Genomic DNA, 17,134 nt, shown 5'->3' on the forward strand with positions numbered 1-17,134 from the left:
CTTGCACCGGTGGCGGCGCCACCACCGCGTCTCCGCGGCAACCCTCGCCTCGGAGTAGCCCGGTGGAGGGGTGCGACAAGGGCACGATGGCAGTGCACCCATCAGCACAGAGCACTGATGGCATGCACCCCCACCGCGCCTCTGCGGCACCTCTCACTTCTGCTGCCTCTTCCTTGGCTCCGCTCTGAGCTGCTCCATGGCCGGCACGCCCTTTTATAGGCGCGGGGGAGGGGCTTGCCACCACGCGCGCCAGGTCATCACGGCACACGTGGCGCCACGCCCCTTTGAAGTGCGGCCCGGTCTTTGCCACCCTGCATGCCAAGTCGCCGAGGCACACGTGGTGGCTCCCTCCTGAAGCAGGGGCCTCGAAGTGCAGCGAGACCCTTGTAGTGCGGTCACTCCACACCACAAGGCACCAGTAAATGCCACAGCCCGTGGGCGGTCCACGAGCGTTACAGTGCGTTGGATTCCACCTTTACCCTGCATGTTAGATTCTTACCAAACCCGAGATGCTGCAAATTTTTTTCGAAATTCATGAAAACATATAGCAACATGGATAACCATCCTGCCTCCCAGCCCCCGGACACAGAAGGGTCGATGCCAAACTTGGGTGTGAGCACTCATATATTCCAAGACGCAGCGTTTGCGTGATGCACGTTGCGGCGAGTCCGACAACTGCACACTCTGTGCCGGAGTGATCCGGCAACGGGTTATCGTTTTCGAGGCTCCGGCAGCCCGCTGCTCACAACCAAGTATGGAAAGAGATTTCTGTGCACCTATGGCAGGAGACAGAAGGAGGAGAAACACGCGAATAATCGAGGCAACTTGAAATTCAGGAAACAACACTTATCTTCATTCACAGCAACTAGTGGTTTACAATCAGGGGTTGCGCGGCTACACTAGTTCGAGAGGCATGCTTCGGCGGCATCACCTGTGGGTCGGGCTCCGCCGCTTCACGGGTAGAACTTGCGCAAGTGCTCAATGTTCCAGCTATTTTGCACCGGCAAGCCTTCTTCGGTTTCCAGTCGGACATCCCCCGGCCTGGTCACCTGCACTACTCGGAAGGGGCCCTCCCATTTCGGAGCCAGCTTGTTCCCGGCCTTCGTTCCTTGTATCCGGCGCAGGACAAGGTCTCCAGTCTCGAGCTCTCGGGAACGGATCCGCCTGTCGTAATGACGGCGGAGTCCCTGCTGGTAGCGCGCAGCTCGCATAGCAGCCCGGCATCGAAGTTCTTCGATGAAGTTCAGATCCTCAACCCTATGCTCGTGTTGGCTGGAGTCGCCGTACGCGCGTACCCGAAGAGATCCGTGATTGGGCTCGAGGGGCAGCACCGCTTCTGCCCATAGACAAGGGCGAAAGGAGTCTCGCCCATTGCCCGACTAGGTGTGGTCCTGATTGACCACAGCACGGGCTGGAGTTCTTCGATCCAGTGCTTCCCGTGGCCTTTGAACTTGTCAAAGGTTCGCGTCTTGAGCCCCCGCAGCACTTCTGCGTTGGCTCGCTCCCGCCTGCCCGTTACTCCTTGGGTGAGCAACCGACGCGAAGTGTATCCGTGTGCCCACGCCCTCGCAGTAGGCCTGGAACACCGCACTTGTGAATTGCGTGCCGTTGTCGGTGATGATGCCGTTAGGCACACCAAACCGGCACACAATGCTCTTGAAGAACTTGATGGCTGCCTGGGCGGTCACCTTCCGCACTGGTTCCACTTCTCCCCATTTGGAGAACTTGTCGATGGCCACGAGCAGGTACTCGTAGCCACCAACCTCTCTCGGCAGCTTGCCGACGATATCCAGCCCCAGACCGCGAATGGCCAGGAGGACGGAATGACTTGCAGGGCCTGCACCGGCTGGTTGCTCTTCTTCGCATGGAACTGGCACGCCTCACATGTCTTCACCAGCTGCTCCACATCGGCTAGGGCCAAGGGCCAGTAGAAGCCGTGCCGGAACGCCTTGCCGGCCAGGGCCCGGGAGGCCACATGGTGGGAACATGTGCCTCGGTGTATCTTTTCCAGTAGTGCGCGCCCCTCGTCCTGGGGCACGCAGAGGAGCTTGACTCCATTCGCACGCCTTCGGTAGAGGTTGCCGTCCACCACGGCGTACATCTTGGCTTGTTGGGCCACGCGCTCCGCGGCAACGTCATCTTCCGGGAGGGCTTCTCCCTTCAGATAGCGGGCGATATCCACCACCCAAGGCAGGGTCTCCCTGCCAGCGCATGCTGCTGTGTCGGCGACATGGACCTCCGCCACGGCGGGGTTTCTTTCGGTTGCCGGGGGGGGGGGGGGCTTCCCCAGCAGCCGGCTTGGGGGCGATCGAAGGCGCAGTCTGCCTGTGCCAGAACACCCCCGCCGGAACCTTCTGGTGCTCTGCTGCCAACTTGGACAGCTCGTCAGCCGCAAAGTTATCCTTCCGCTTGACGTGCTCGAATCGCAGGCCCTTGAACTTGCATTCTAGCTTGCGGACTTCATCCATGTACGCTGCCATCTGCGGGCAGTCGTAGTCCTTGTTGACCTGGTTGATCACGAGTTGGGAGTCCTCGCGAACGACCAGGCGCTTGATATTCAGGGCGATTGCCACCCGCAACCCGGCGAGCAGCCCTTCGTACTCTGCCGTGTTGTTAGTGGAATTGGGGAAATCGAGTTGGATGGCAAACCTCAACTGATCTCCCGTCGGCGACTCGACGACGACTCTGGCGCCGGCTCCCTGGAGGCTAAACGCGCCGTCGAAGTACAGGATCCAGTGGCCTTCGTCTAGCTTACCCGGCAGGCTGGTCTCCAGCTCCTCCTCTTCTATGCCTGTCGAAGTCCATTCTGCGACGAAGTCCGCCAGGGCCACACTCTTGATGCTCTTGGTGTTGGTGAAGTGTAGATCAAACTCCGACAGCTCCATCCTCCACTCGGCCACCCTCCCGGTGGCTTCACGGTTGGTGAGGGCTCGCTCGAGGCAGAACCCCGACACCACCGTGACGCGGTGCGCTTGGAAGTAGTGGCGCAGCTTGCGTGACGCAAGCAGAATCCTCAGCAGGAGCTTTTGCACCTGCGGGTACCTCGTGCGGGCGTCGCGTAGCACCGTGCTGACGAAGTACACTGGGTGCTGCACGAGCCGCTTGCATGGTGTTGGCGCTGCCAGCTCGAGGGCAGTCCCCGGGTCCGAGGCGGTTGCCCGGGGCGGCTCAGCCCCCTGCCCCGCGACCTCAGTTCCCGGGACGTCCTCCTCTCTTTCGGCAACCAGCACCGAGCTGACCACTTGGTCAGTCGCCGCTAGGTAGAGTAGCAGCGGCTCGCCCGGTTTGAGGACGACGAGGACGGGTGGCGATTTCAAGTATTGCTTGAGATCCCGGAACGCCACCTCGGCTTCGGGGGTCCAATCTATCGGGCCCTTCTTCTTCATTACCTTGAAGAAAGGTAGGGCGCGTTCGCCCAACCTTGAGATGAAGCGGCCCAGCGCGGCAACGCAGCCGTTGAGGCGCTGGACGTCCTTCACCTTGCGGAGAGCCTCCACCTTCTCGATAGCTTCTATCTTCTTTGGATTGGCTTGAATCCCCCTATGCGAAACCAAGAAACCCAGAAGCTGGCCCGAGTCTACACCAAAGGTGCACTTCTCAGGGTTCAGTTTGAGTTTGATCCTGCGGAGGTTATCAAACGTCTCCCGCAAGTCATCAATTAGCGAGTCCCCGCGCTTCGACTTGATGACGATATCGTCCATGTAGGCCTCTACATTTCGGCCTAGCTGGGGTCCCAAACACTCGCGCAACACACGCTAGAATGTTGAGCCCGCGTTTTTCAACCCGAAAGGCATGCACGTGTAGTAGTAGCAGCCAACCGGGGTGATAAACACTATTTTCTCCTCGTCTTCGACTGCCATCTTAATTTGATGGTAGCCGGAAAATGCATCTAAAAAGTTCAGCAAATCGCAACCGGCAGTGGGATCTACTATCTGGTCAATGCGAGGTACAGGGAAAGAATCTTTTGGACACGCACGGTTAAGATCAGTAAAATCTACACACGTGCATAGTTTACTTTCCCCCTTGGGCACTACAACAGGATTAGCTAACCAAGTGGGGTACAGTACTTCCCTGATAGCCCCCGCAGCTTTGAGCTTGTCCACTTCTTGCTTGATGAAATCCTTGCGCTCCTGCGCTTGCCGGCGGATCTTCTGCTTGACAGGGCGGGCGTCCGGACGCACAGCGAGTCGATGCTCGATCACCTCCCTAGGGACTCTAGGGACATCCGACGGTTCCCAAGCGAACACATCGGCGTTCTTCCAGAGGAAAGTGACGAGGGCGCTTTCCTATTCGGCAGTGAGGTTCGCACCAACGGTGACGGTGCGCCCCTCATTGCCGTCTTGGAGGGGCAACTTCTTCACCTTGGCGGCCTCCTCCTTGAGCTTCTGGCCCTTGCCGGGGCGCGAGCTCGAGCCTGCGCCTCCCCCAGCAAGCTCTTGTGGGGCAGCGCGGGCCTTTTTGGTTGCCGGGCTGTCGCCCGGCGACCCTTCACTCCCGGCAACGTCGTCATCGTCACCGGCGTCGGCGGCGGCCCTGACGACCTTGACAACGCACCAAGCCGCGTCCTTGAGGTCGCACCTGATGGAGAGGACCCCGTACACGGACGGCATCTTCATCATGCCGTATGCGCAATGAGTCGCCGCCATGAACTTGATCAGCGCCCGCCGACCAATGATCCCGTTGTAAGGCAACGGGGTGTGCGCGACGTCGAACACTACGTGCTCGGTCCTGAATGCTTCCCGGGACCCGAAGGTCACCGGCAGCGTGATGCGCCCCAAGGGGCGCACGATCCCGGAGTTCACTCCCCGGAACGGGTCAGTGGGTTTCAGCTGCTCCACCGGCAACTGGAGTTTCTCCACTAACCTGGCGGACAAGAGGTTCAGCCCCGCTCCGTTGTCCACCAGCACCTTGGTCACCGTCACGTTGTTGATGATCGGTGAGACCACGAAGGGTATGACCTCTGAACCCAGCTGCCGCGCTGGGTGATCGTCGGCGCTGAAGGTGATCGAGACGTGCGACCACTTCAGCGGCTATTGTGGCTCCGCATCCGGCAAGAGCGCACACACCTCCCGGGTGAGGCGCTTCACCGCGGCATGGGATGAGAGAGCGTAAGCTCCCCGATGGATGCAGGCGACGCCGCGGGGCTCCTGGAAGCCCGGCTCGTCGCCCCCGGCGCAGTCGGACTCGCGCTGCTCCTCTGCGCGAGCCTTGTCTCGTCCCCGGGGATGGCGCACCCTACCGGCGCGGGCCTGGCCACGTCCCCCCTGGGCTTCCTCCTTACCGGCACCGCCGCCGGCAGGCTTCGGCCCCGCCCTAGGGTCGTTCGGGCAGTCCCGGGAGAGGTGCTCAATGTCGCCGCAGTTGTAGCAGGCGCCGGCAGCTCGGCGCTCCTCATGGCGCTTCTCGCGCCTCTGTTTGATGCCCTGCAGGATGCGGCAATCCTGCGCATCGTGGGTGGCATTGGCATGGATGGGGCAGCGGGACACGTCACCTTGCTTGCCGCCAGACCCGCCACCGGACGAGGCCTTCTTTGAGGGCCTCGTGGTAGCCCTCGACTCCGCAGCGAGGACTTGCTTCCCGCTGCGCTTGCGGGAGCTCTTCTTCTGCGAGCCCTTGCTGGGGCTCGCGGCAGCCTTAGTCGCAAGCTCGGGCGCCAAGCGCCCTTCCTCGGCCATGGCACACTTGTGCGCCAGGGCATACAGATCCTGCGTCGTTCGGATCCGATGCGTGCTCAGCTTCTCGCGCATCATGGGGTCGTGGACGTTGATGGCGAAGGTGTTGATGATGGCGGCCTTCGCCTCCAAGATGGAGTAGGAGAGGTTGGAGAAACGGTTGACGAAGTTTCGCAACGTCTCTCCCGGCTTCTGCACCACGGTGTGCAGCTCCGCCATGGTTACCGGGTGCTTGTAACCGCCCTGGAACGCGCTCACCAACTGCTCGCGCAGGTCCGCCTAAGTGGCGATGGACCCAGCGGGCAGGTGGAGCAGCCAGGTTCTCGCTGATCCCTTAAGGACCATCGGGAACCAGTTGGCTCTGACCTTGTCGTCGGCGTCGATGGCATGCATCCCCAACGTGTAGGTCAGGAGGAAATCCTTGGGATTCAAGGTCCCATCGTACATACCGAGCGCGGGCGCTCGGAACTTGCGGGACCATGTCACCCGTCGCAGCTCGCGCGTGAACGCGGTGCAGCCGTCCTCGGGGCCCATAGGAGCATCCTCCTGCTCCTGCGGGCCCTCGCGCTCCACGGCGCGCCAGCGCCGGCGCTCCAAGCGCTGGCGGAGATCCTCCTGCTGGCAGGCGTTCAGGACGGCGCGCGCGTCACCCCATGTGACGGTGGGTGACGAGTCCGAGAACCCCTCCGGATCCCTGCCTCCCGGCCCTCCCTGCGGGGGAGGGTTTTCTCCTTGTCGCGAGGCGCGGGGCGCGTCTCCGCGCCCCGGGTTCTGCCCGCGGCCTGAGCCTGCCGGGGCGCCCTCGCCTTGTGGCTGTTGGACAGTGAGCGCGAGGAGTGCATCCAGCTCCGCGCTCCATGCCTCGTGTGCCGGCGTGCCCTGCTGCGGCTCGTACCGCACCATGAACCGTGCGGCGATGATGGCTTTTGCCGGGGTTTGGGTTGGGGGCAACCGATTCTCCGACTGGCCCCGGCACTGGGAGCCGTCGGCCCCCTCAGTCGGTTGTCTACCGACGGCCGAGGAGGCGGGGGTGGCAGCGGCGACTGCTGCGCTCGTGAGGGTTCGGGATTTTCATGAGCCCGCGACGCGGGCTGCGCGTCGTGTGTGCCGCTGGGGCTTCACGCGGATCGATCCGGGGGTCACCAGCCCGCTTAGGAGGCATGGTGGTCGGCTCTGTCGTCGAGGAAGACGAGGCCGATGTTGGCGTAGACGACGGTGCCGGCCGTCACCGGCGAGCTCTCCTCACGCGCGCCAGATGTTGTAGCACGAGCACCCCTTTTTGGTTCGGCAGTGGGTTACGGCGATCGCTCCGGCGATCGCCGGCGGGGCCGATGCGAAGCTCGCCAACACACAACACACGGTGAACACGGACACGCGTTTTTACTCAGGTTCGGGCCACCCGGAGGTGTAAAACCCTACGTCCTGCTTGTCTGAACTTGTATTGACAGAAAGGCAAGTGCTTACAGGTTGCCAGGGGGAACCCCCGGGTGCCATCTTTTTTGGCTAAGTGTCCCTTACCACTTTGGGCTACTGCTAGTGTAGCACTACGAGTTGGTCAGCGAGCGGACCAACGAACGAACCCCTTTCACCGCTGGCGGGGTCCTCCTTTTATAGCCAAGGGGATACCACAGGTGCCATGGTGCATGATTTACAAGTGGCGAGCAGGGAGCTCAGGCAGCTCCTCCTCGGTGCGCTGGTATACATGCAAGAATACTAGCCTTGTAGCTAGGGGTCTAAGGCCTAAAAACTACTCTTGGACAGCCACTATTTGCTTGACTTGATGGGGAACCCCCTCTCCGTCGACTCATTAAATGCGTCGTGCGCCTCACTCCTTGTCGTGACGAACCCTGCGCGCAGGGTGCCTGCCTCGCGCCCACGTGGCGTTGCTGTCTTGCTGGCTCCGTCCCGCTCTCGCAATGGAAACCTGCGCCCGGGAATGCCCCTCCCGACAAGTACCTTCCCGGGAGGTGCTCAGGCGGGAATTCTCCTAGATCTATTCCACAACCACTTGAGTTTTTCTCTTTCAGAATTTGGGGCCCAAGACCTCAGGAAATCATCCAACCAACTGGACCCTCTGAATCTGCAAATCCTCGTCCAACCATCTCCTAAACTGCAACCGTCTCTTCCTTCTATGGATCTCTCTCTCCCAAAGAAACATACTCGTGCATGGCAGCAATCCCACAAAAATTAAAGTAAATGACTTTGGCCTGCAAGAGAGGGAGAAACCGCTGCTGGTACGTACCAACCTTCTTCTAGCTGTCCTTGGCTTGCTGCTGGTTGGTGTCAGCCAGCTGTGCATGCTCTGATCGACCGGAGGTTTCTGGATTGGATAAGGGGACATGCCCGTGACTGTTGGCTACAATTGGATGTTTCGACTTGCTGTTATTCCATGCCATGCGTAACCAGGAGCTTCTGGTTGGGTCTACAAATATGTCCGTAAACACGAAGCGGGGATAGCTCAGTTGGGAGAGCGTCAGACTGAAGATCTGAAGGTCGCGTGTTCGATCCACGCTCACCGCAATTTTTTTGAATGTGGTTTCGTGTTACTAAACAAAGGTTTGATTACAATCTCGCATAACCTAGGCCAACGCGCAGGGAGGCACAGAGTCACGCATAACACCACCACTCGATGCACTACGACACCAGCGGGCGATACAATTCGCCACTTCATTATTGCTCCGTCTAACCTGAAGAAAGCTTATGCCAGGATGAAAAGACATGAGCTGATTTATGTGGGCAATAGTACCAGAAATAGCAGACTTGGGTGTAATAATGTTGGTAATTGCCTGGACAGTCACCGCAGAGTCGCTCTCCAGAATGATCAGAAGCTCAGTGAAGTCACGAAGGGTCCGAATACTTTGAAGACAGGCAATAGCTTCAGCTGATTCAGCATTCGGGCAATTATCAATAGTATCCCAAGCAGCAGCAATACCCTTGCCAGAGGAGTGACAGCACCCCACGCCGCCGAGTTGTCAGCGTGGAGTAAGCTAGCATCAACATTCAGTTTAGTTGTTGATGCATCGGGCGGCTCCCAGCGAATAATCTAAACCTGAGAATGAAGTAACAGAAGGTGTGTAGAGAGTAGGTTGTTTACCTTTTGAAAATGACAGACCCGAGTGAGCTTTGATGCCAGTGAAAGTCTCAACATAATTCATAAGGAAAATGGTGGAATCATGAACAGAAGGATCTCTCTTGCCAAAGATCATATTGTTAAGCAGGTGCCAGGCTCGCCACCATAAGAACAGTAGTCTCATACGCTGGTCTTCATTAAGTTGGTCGAGAAGAACAAGGACCCAATTAGTGCCGGTATGAAAGCATTTTTTCGGAGGGCAGCACCCACTGCTCTTTTAATTCAGTTCTCAGGGCCCTTGCTTTGGTGCACCTCAAAACAGCATGGTATTCATCTTCATCTTCCATGCCACAAATCTGGCAGGTAGCAATAATATCCATGGAACGACGGCATCTATTCACTTGGACTGCCAGGCAATTAGAAGCAAGTTTCGACCAAAAATTTAATTTTAGGAGGGACATTTGCCTTCCAGATAAGATCCCAAAGGCGGCGATGACCATCCGGATTAGCGCTCGTACTATTTTCTGAGAGGCTCTGTTCTAGTGACAACGCAAGGCGGTATGCACTACGAACAGAGAAGGCTTCGTTCTTTTCAGGATTCCAAGCCAACAAATCTTCAGAGCCGGCAGGGGGCAGCCTGATCTAGAGGATTTCATCCGCATCGAAGGAGTAAAAGATGTTCCTGATCAATGGTTCATTCCATTCATTTGATTGAGGAAGGATCAGATTGGAAACTCTCCTTAGTCGAGTATTGTTTCGAGGGGCCGAAACTTTAAGATTGCCTCTAGGGATCCAATTGTCTCTCCAAATTTACACATGAGAACCTGAGCCGATGCGCCAAATAATACCTTTCTTAAGAAGATCAAGACCATGTGTAATACCCCGCCATCAAGGGGACGGATTCTTGGTGAAAGCCGTGTCTGTCAAGAAACCATTAGGGTAGTATTTAGATTTGAGCAGACGGACACAGAGGGACTCAAGGGAATTTAGAAGCCGCCGAGCTTGTTTCACGAACAGAGCTTGATTAAATAATCTTAGGTCTCTGAACCCAATGTCCCCATAAGATTTGGGTTTAATGAGACGATCCCAGCTCATCCAATGGGTTTTTCAGCGGTCCGTTTTACCGCAGTTTTACTCTGGTTGAACTTTGCTTTTTGAACTTCTAATCATTCTCTGCTAAAACAAGCGGCCAGTCGTCTAAAGAAGACAGGCAGCCAGTTTCCTTCGAATATGCTCCATCTTCAGTTCTCTCATATAACCTTCACGAACTTGCAAATTTTTTCTTACAACCGAATAAGTCACAAAACGATAAACTCACGGTAGATTATTAACAGAGCAGAAGGCACACTAAGATTACTTTTTCACCCGTTGTGGTAAAATTCTCTCCGAGAGCCGCTCCACTTGCGTACAGTCACCTATAGTCATTGATAATATGACATGTCATCTTCTCGCTTGCAAAAAAACTGGGGGGCAACGCGCATCATGATCTGATATCTTTTTTTTAGATGATCAGGATCTAATATCTATTCTTCCACCGCAGCAGCCCGCTGATGTAGCTGGCCAACGGGCCGGCCCAGCACGGCCCGACCCACATCTTAGCGGGCTTAGCCTGGCCGGGCACCTCGGGCCCGTTTATAGACGGGCCGTGCCGGTCCGGCCTTTTTCTTTTCTCTTGGGCGGCGGCACTCACTCTCCCTCCTGGCCCAACTCCGCGAGCGTCCCCAGCCCAGCCTCCGCACGAGGTCGTCTTCCTCCTGACGCACGAACACAGAACGCCCAGGCACAGAAACACGCGTGCACCCGCCGCCGCAATTTTCGCTGCCTCCCGCGCGTGCTTGCCCCGTCCCGCCGCCTCCTCCAACTGAACCGCGCCGCCGCCTCCGTATCCCCGCGCCGCCTCCTCCTTATCCCCAGGCACTGAACCGCGCTGCCTCCTCCTTCGGCGCCGACCAACTCTGCCGCCGCCGCCGCCGCATCCCCCGACCCCCTCCGCCACTGGACCTGCACTCGACCACCCCCCTACACCTACCCTGCCCACCTCAGCTGCCCATCCCGTCCTGTACACCTACGCCGCCTCCCCTACATCGACCATCTCCGGCGTCTACGTCGACAGCGACCAACTCCGACTTCTAGGTTGTCTGCGCCGGACGAGCTCCTCTGGCTCGCCGTATGAGCTTTTGTGCAAGTACCCGTCGGTTGCAAGAAAGGTGATGCAGAGATTGATTGTTTAACTATGAGCAATTTAAGTTCAACTTTCGTCTTCTTTCATGGTATATAAATATGAGTAATTTCAGTTATAGAGAGATCAAATTCTGTAATGGTATTTGTGCGTGTGACATGTGTATAAATAGTATACACTTAAGATTATAGAATGTGAATGAAAATGAAAATAAATGGTGAATTTATCTTTCCAATATGTGATTGTAGTTCGTAAAATTGTTGAAAATAAAGAGGGATGGTGAATTTTGCTTGATGCATTTGTGTTGTAGTTTTTAGAATTGTCAGAAAGAGGAACGGTGAATTTAGCTTGATCCATTTGTGTTCATAGTTTGTAGAATTGTTGGAAAGAGGAAGTCCAAATTACCTTATATTTGAAATGGTGTATTGTACATTTTGCAAATTGTGGATCATTTGTTGAAATTACGGTGTCGCGAATCGCGAGACCTTATTAAACTATTTGTGTTACTTTTTTATTGAATTTATGTGCTAGTGTTGTGGTATTTCACAAATTTGGCATGCCAAGTAGCCCGACCCTTGCCAAAATCCTGGATCCGCCATCAGCGGTGACAGTAACCACTTGATTCTTTTGCGCTTCTTTTGGCTAAGGGTACATCTGTTGTCTTGCCAATTAAACGGAAATTTTGTGATCTATCATCACGTGAGCACAGCACTTGCGCCGTACCTAAGATTTAGTCACATGTCTGCCAAGGACCTCGATCTCGGCTTGAGACCCAACATTCCTGAGCAGGCCATACATGGTTGATCTTTCAGTACTTTTGTGAATGCCATTCCATTGACCAGCGTTTATGAGTTCATAGATGATTGCTGTCAGTGGCTCTCAACTCCCTGTCTTTAATTGCAGAGGTAGCACATGGCGGTGATACCACATCATCGGCTATATGAATTCGCTAAGGCTGCACTTATCAAAATATTTGCATTTCCTTATGCCACGGTCTGTTATATGCTCTTCTCTTTCCAGATCTTCTATTCATCCAATCTGTGAACAACTAAGCAGCGCAAACCTGATTCTGGCTTGCTTTGACCTGTTGTAAAATGTTGAAGGTTTGTGACATGTACTGCAATGGTGGAGCTGATACAGACAAGTGGGGTGAGGCCCAAATTGGTCACTACATAGGAATTGGTAGGCTTGCTGATTAGAACCTGACCCCTTTCTTGGCTACTTCGTTTAGACTATCTGAATCTTTACCTAAAGTCTACCTACTGGTTTCCATACAGATGCTTCTGCACCGGCTGTCAGTGATGCCCATGAACTATGGGAGAACAAATGGAAGCATTTCACTGCTGAGTTCATCAAGTTGAATCCTTCCGCTGTAACGTCCTTTCTTCCATCCCTTTTTACTTGCACATACGCAGATAGTCAAAAAAAAAAGAGGTTTCTCTTACAGTACAGCTGTAGTATCTGAACTCACGCACCCACGCACACACGCCACACGCACGCCACACTCACACACCCTACCCCTAGTGCGCAAGAGACATACAACCTACTACACGCATACTAGATTCTCAGAGTCAGCGGACTCTGTCGGCAACGAGCAGATAGTCAAATTAGCACGAAGTGTTCAGAGCTGACAGTTAAGGTAGTTTTTATAACAGGATGACTTTGAAGCTCAGTTGCAAGAAAAAGGCATCGAAGCAGATATAGTTTGTTGTATGCAGAATTTACAGGCAAGTTGGTTGTTCTCCGCCTCTAGAATATATATTATTGAGCTTTGCTAATTTTCAGATTTTATCCCTGTTGAAAGATAGTTATGCTTTGAAAGTGAGGAACAAGCAAAGAAGCTTCTAAATAATGTATCGTCATTGCTCAAACCTGGAGGCTATTTTCTTGGCATAATTCCTGATTCATCTACAATATGGTATGGCCACCATGAATTTGTTGTTACTTATTGATGCCTTTTTATGACAAAGCTAATAATTCTGGGCCTGGAGCTTTACTTTGGTTACTATCAAATCCTTAATATACAGTGTCTGGTTAAACTTTAGCTTTAATACCTCTGTTCTGAGTCTTTTGGAGTTGATGCTATGTTAAATTCTGTAGGACGAAATATCAAAAGAATGTGGAGGCTTCACATAATAAGGGTCTGAAGACTGTTCCAAATAGCATTCGCTCAGAGAACTACACAATTACCTTCGAAATCGAGGAAGAAAAGTATGAGTTCAACTTGTGCACCTATATACATCTGAAAAGGCTTGCTATATTGATGGATCACATGCAAAATGGTGCAGGTTTCCTTTCTTTGGAAAGAAGTACCAACTCAAATTTGCAAACGAAGTGATGTTTGAGAATCACTGCCTGGTCCACTTTCCCAGCCTTATGAGGTTACCGTTCCTCATTTATTTCCAACATTTTGTTGTACAGTCTTTCTTTCATGTAAACTCTGATAACTTGGGTCACAGGTCTTTTACAATATTAAAATATGTTGGAACAGATTAGCAAGGGAGGCTGGACTTGAATATGTGGAGATCCAGAATTTAACCGACTTTTATGATGACAACAGGTGCTCGTATCTTACTGGATGTCGTTGTTATTTGGTTGATGTCATTTTGTAAATAATGCTTCATAGTAAAAAAATTGTTTGCTTAAGTTACTTCTTCTCTCCTCTCTTGTGTGATGAAACACAATTTGATTACTATAATTATCAATAGCAGACATATCTGATGGTTTATTTTGATCTTGACTGTTTTCCAGACCACAGTTTGCTCCAATGCTTAGTAATTTTGGTTCCAATTTGGTGGATCCTCGTGGTAAACTAATTGCTCGTTCCTATGATATTTTAGGTGGTGTACCTTTTTCCCTGCACTGAGTCCATTCTAGCATCTCAATTTGCCCAGTGCTTAATATGATTTCTGCAGGCTTGTATTCAATTTTTGTATTCCAGAAGCCCGACCCAGATGCAATACCACCTATTGTAACGCCTGACCTGCATGGTTCTGATAATGCTCATGAAGAGGTACGCTGTTCGTTACCGAACAGCTTTAGTTTTTTGTTTCCTATTTCAGTGGACAGTATTGGTTAACGCTTGATTGAAAAAAAGCAGGAAAGGCTCTGGAGGCAGCAGGCAGCAGTGGACGATGGGAGGCGCTCACAAGCAGATCTGATTCCCCTGGATCCTGAGAAAGGCATCCTAGGTCCAGGACCGGCAGATATGAGGCTTTAGTTTGCCGGAAATTCAGATGTAGATGTAAACTTAGGGTAATGAGATTCTCCCTTAGTTGATGGTGCATGCCTGTATGGTAATACTCTCTATTTTATGGAACCTAGACATGGAGAAAAACAATGAAAGTCGGTACACGTATCGTCGTATATTTGCATCGATCTCTGGTTCGATTGACAGTTCGGCCTCCGATCGACTATCGGTGGGCGCAGTGTCGCTTTGGTTCCTTGACGATCGTTGGTTCGGTATTTCCGTCCGTCTCCCTATTACAGACGCCGGTTGATTGGATTCATAAAACAGCGCCGTGCGGGCCTGAGTGCAATCCGTCGATCGCCGGCGGCCGGCCCTGACCTGCCTATTGACGTGATGACGCATCGTTGCATCAAGGTTAGAGTTTCTTCCTTTTTTTTATTGCTGAACATAGAATTTACTCCCTCTGGCCACAAACAAGGGTACATTTGGGTTTAAAGTTTGTTCACAAAAGAGTGTAGTCCCTCCGTCCACAAATAAGTGTATATGTAAGAATTTCAAAACAATTAAGAAGTGAGATAGAAATGCATTGAGAAGGTTCCAACCAGCATCTTTCTCTCTAATTCTCATATCTCCAATGAGCTAAGTGCATGAAGAAATGTTATTGTGTTTGATTTCTGTGTATTGAGAGACGGCAATTTTTTAGTCCAAAGTGCTTTGAAAAGAGAGAAGTATATTTTTTTTTTGACAAATTTTAAACCCAAACGTACACTTATTTGTGTACGGAGGGAGAACTTCTTATTTTCAAAGCACTTTAGAATACGAAAAATTGTTTCTCTTTTGTCGCACAGAAATCAAACCTAATAGCATTTTTAAATGCACTTGGCTCATTGGAGATGAGAAAATTAAAGAGCCGAGAGATGGTGGTTGGTATATTTACAATGCATTTTCCATCTCATTTGTTAATTTTCTTGAAATTTTTATATGTACACTTATTTATGGACGGAGTAAAGGCCTCTATAATTTACGTGACCATATTGAATAATATTTAGCATGCAAATTTAGTAACCCATTTTAGATTTTGCCCAGAGACCTGATTCTAGGTTCATCCCTAGCCAGGCACAGAACAAAGCTTGTGCTATACCAAACTGCTCGGGCCACTTTATTCAACATGCACGCGCGGCGCTACGAACAAACACCATCCACACGGAACTGAAAAGAAAAAAGAAACATGCGACTTAAACGGAGGGCGCCTTCTGGAACACGACGACATGAACCTGCTCGGCGGCGGCGCCAAGGAACCACGCGCCGCCTTCGCCGTCCCTGAACACGCCCAAGGCCTGGCACGCCGCCTCGTCCCCGCACCACATCAGCTTGTACTCGCGCGCCTCATCATCCGTTGCGACGCCGCCGTACCTCTCCACGCGTTCCACGCGGAACGCGTTCTCCCTGCCGCTGATCGGGCTCGGGCCCCCGACCACGGGGCCGGTGACCACGTGCCGGCGCGCCCCCAGAATATTCTTGCCGCTCTCAACGTGCCACTCGGTGGACTGCACGCACGTCGTGTACGCGCGGAAGGAGACGCGGACGTCCGTCGAGACGCGAACAACGGTCGTCGGGTCCGCGGAGGCCGAGGCTTTGCCGTGCGGAGCGAACCGCACGGGGAGCCCGAGATGTTCCCGGCTGGCGTCCTGCGCGACGAAGAGAGGGCAGCGTTGCCCGCCGTGCAGGGGCGCCAGAGTGAGCCCGCCGCGGCGGGCTCCGTAGGGGCCGCCGCGGCGGATTAGCGGGAGCACGTGGTAGCTCGTGTCGGCGCGCAGCTCGTGGCCGTCCGTGTCGTACACCGGAGGCGGCGGGGGCGAAGCGGCGGCGCCGCGGCACGAGACCAGCAGGGTGGCGGCGGCTACAAGGGAGATCAGGAGGAGACGGGCACGGGGGCTACTACTCATGGCTGAAACAACCTTGGCTAGCGAGCTAGCTTGTGTTCGAGTGAGTAGGAGTGTGGCGCTGGTGGCTTGCGTGAGGTCTCACACGGGTGCGCTTGCTGTATTTACAGTGCTTCCGGAGTTTGTTGTACGTGTGACCCGAACCCAGCTACTACTGATCATCGGTGCAGTGGCCGCCAGTGTTAGCAGCTAGCGACACCCCGCTGCGCGCGGTACTGATCTCAGTTGACATCGCCTTTGCTAGGATGCCGTGTCACTGTGTTTTACATGTTTCGATAAAACAAAAAAACTGGCCATGCGTTTGAATTGTACTGCGGATCGAGTTCCCGTTCTGTCTTTTCAAAAAAAGAAAAAGGAAAAAAAAGAGAGTTCCCGTTCTGTGTGTTGTAACATGAATGGACGGAGAAAAAAAGAAAACTTGCTCCAGTGCTACAAAACCGTCACTACGTGCAGTGTCGTTATATTTAAGACATTTTCTATAGTGTCTCATATGACTGTTTCTACATAAAAATCTGTCTCAAAATTGTCTCTACAGCAAATTCGTAGAGACAAAAGGTATAGTGGAAAATGTCTCTACAAGACATTTGTGTTGTAGTGTTTGTACCAGTGCCGGCATATATCGGGGCCGGATCAACCACCCATCCTCGTTGGGATCCGCACTGTCCAGAGCGCATATGAGGGAAACAACATGAGAGCGCGCGGATCTCGTCGGTCCAACGAAACAAACCATGACGGCGGTAAATTCGCCGCGCCCAGAGAAAAAGTGCATGTGTTGTGTAGTGGCAGCCAGTCACCTTCAAAGTAAGTCACCACACTCAACAGTCAGTGACGCGCTACGCCTTATCTGGAAGCACTGGCAACGTACTGGTGCGTGGTTACGAACAAAACAAATTGGTTGTTATAGCTAAATTAGACTAAAAAATGTTGAATTTTATTGGACTTTGATGTCAACCATCACTATCACCTTAGCTTATCACGATAGACTTAGTAGGTTGACGGACCGTCAACACCAATTGTCTCTTTTACGAGAGTAAAGATAAAGAAAACAAGGTGCACACATTGCCATAGCAGTCTAATTAA

At 53.2% G+C, this 17,134-nt stretch overlaps 2 protein-coding genes and 1 non-coding gene across 5 annotated transcripts; 2 read left to right on the plus strand and 1 right to left on the minus strand.

The window, feature by feature from the left end:
- Positions 1-8,119: 8,119 nt before the first annotated feature.
- TRNAF-GAA lies at positions 8,120-8,192 on the plus strand. Its single transcript has one exon. It is a non-coding gene; the product is annotated as a tRNA-Phe (tRNA).
- Positions 8,193-10,493: 2,301 nt separating this feature from the next.
- On the plus strand, positions 10,494-14,297 carry LOC100828556 (mRNA cap guanine-N7 methyltransferase 2). 3 transcript variants are annotated; one of them, XM_014895458.2, is made up of 12 exons: positions 10,494-10,949; positions 11,825-11,914; positions 12,025-12,103; positions 12,199-12,293; positions 12,577-12,648; positions 12,730-12,839; positions 13,022-13,132; positions 13,210-13,302; positions 13,413-13,481; positions 13,673-13,728; positions 13,816-13,934; positions 14,022-14,297. In XM_014895458.2, exons 2-12 carry the CDS (start codon positions 11,834-11,836, stop codon positions 14,139-14,141), a joined length of 1,005 nt encoding a protein of 334 aa, XP_014750944.1. In that variant the 5' UTR covers positions 10,494-10,949; positions 11,825-11,833; the 3' UTR covers positions 14,142-14,297. The 3 variants fall into 3 exon arrangements, with proteins under 3 accessions (XP_014750944.1, XP_010240157.1, XP_014750943.1); XM_010241855.3 differs by having other exon boundaries at positions 10,495-10,949; positions 13,837-13,934; XM_014895457.2 differs by having other exon boundaries at positions 10,496-10,949; positions 13,673-13,761; positions 13,837-13,934.
- Positions 14,298-15,206: 909 nt separating this feature from the next.
- LOC100828963 (endogenous alpha-amylase/subtilisin inhibitor) lies at positions 15,207-16,278 on the minus strand. The gene has a single exon (XM_003581398.4). It carries the CDS (start codon positions 16,055-16,057, stop codon positions 15,347-15,349), a length of 711 nt encoding a protein of 236 aa, XP_003581446.1. The 5' UTR covers positions 16,058-16,278; the 3' UTR covers positions 15,207-15,346.
- Between the last annotated feature and the right edge of the window lie 856 nt (positions 16,279-17,134).

The sequence above is a fragment of the Brachypodium distachyon genome, chromosome 5 (genome assembly GCF_000005505.3).
Source record: "Brachypodium distachyon strain Bd21 chromosome 5, Brachypodium_distachyon_v3.0, whole genome shotgun sequence".
Lineage (NCBI taxonomy): Eukaryota > Viridiplantae > Streptophyta > Magnoliopsida > Poales > Poaceae > Brachypodium > Brachypodium distachyon.

Excerpts from the sequence above, each read along its gene's own strand:
- LOC100828556 (XM_014895457.2), top strand. The coding sequence starts at position 11,834 with ATGGCGGTGATACCACATCATCGGCTATATGAATTCGCTAAGGCTGCA. Across the intron at positions 12,649-12,729 it reads GTTGTATGCAGAATTTACAG|TTATGCTTTGAAAGTGAGGA; the intron begins GCAAGTTGGTTG and ends GTTGAAAGATAG. Across the intron at positions 13,133-13,209 it reads TTCGAAATCGAGGAAGAAAA|GTTTCCTTTCTTTGGAAAGA; the intron begins GTATGAGTTCAA and ends AAAATGGTGCAG.
- LOC100828963 (XM_003581398.4), bottom strand. The coding sequence starts at position 16,057 with ATGAGTAGTAGCCCCCGTGCCCGTCTCCTCCTGATCTCCCTTGTAGCC.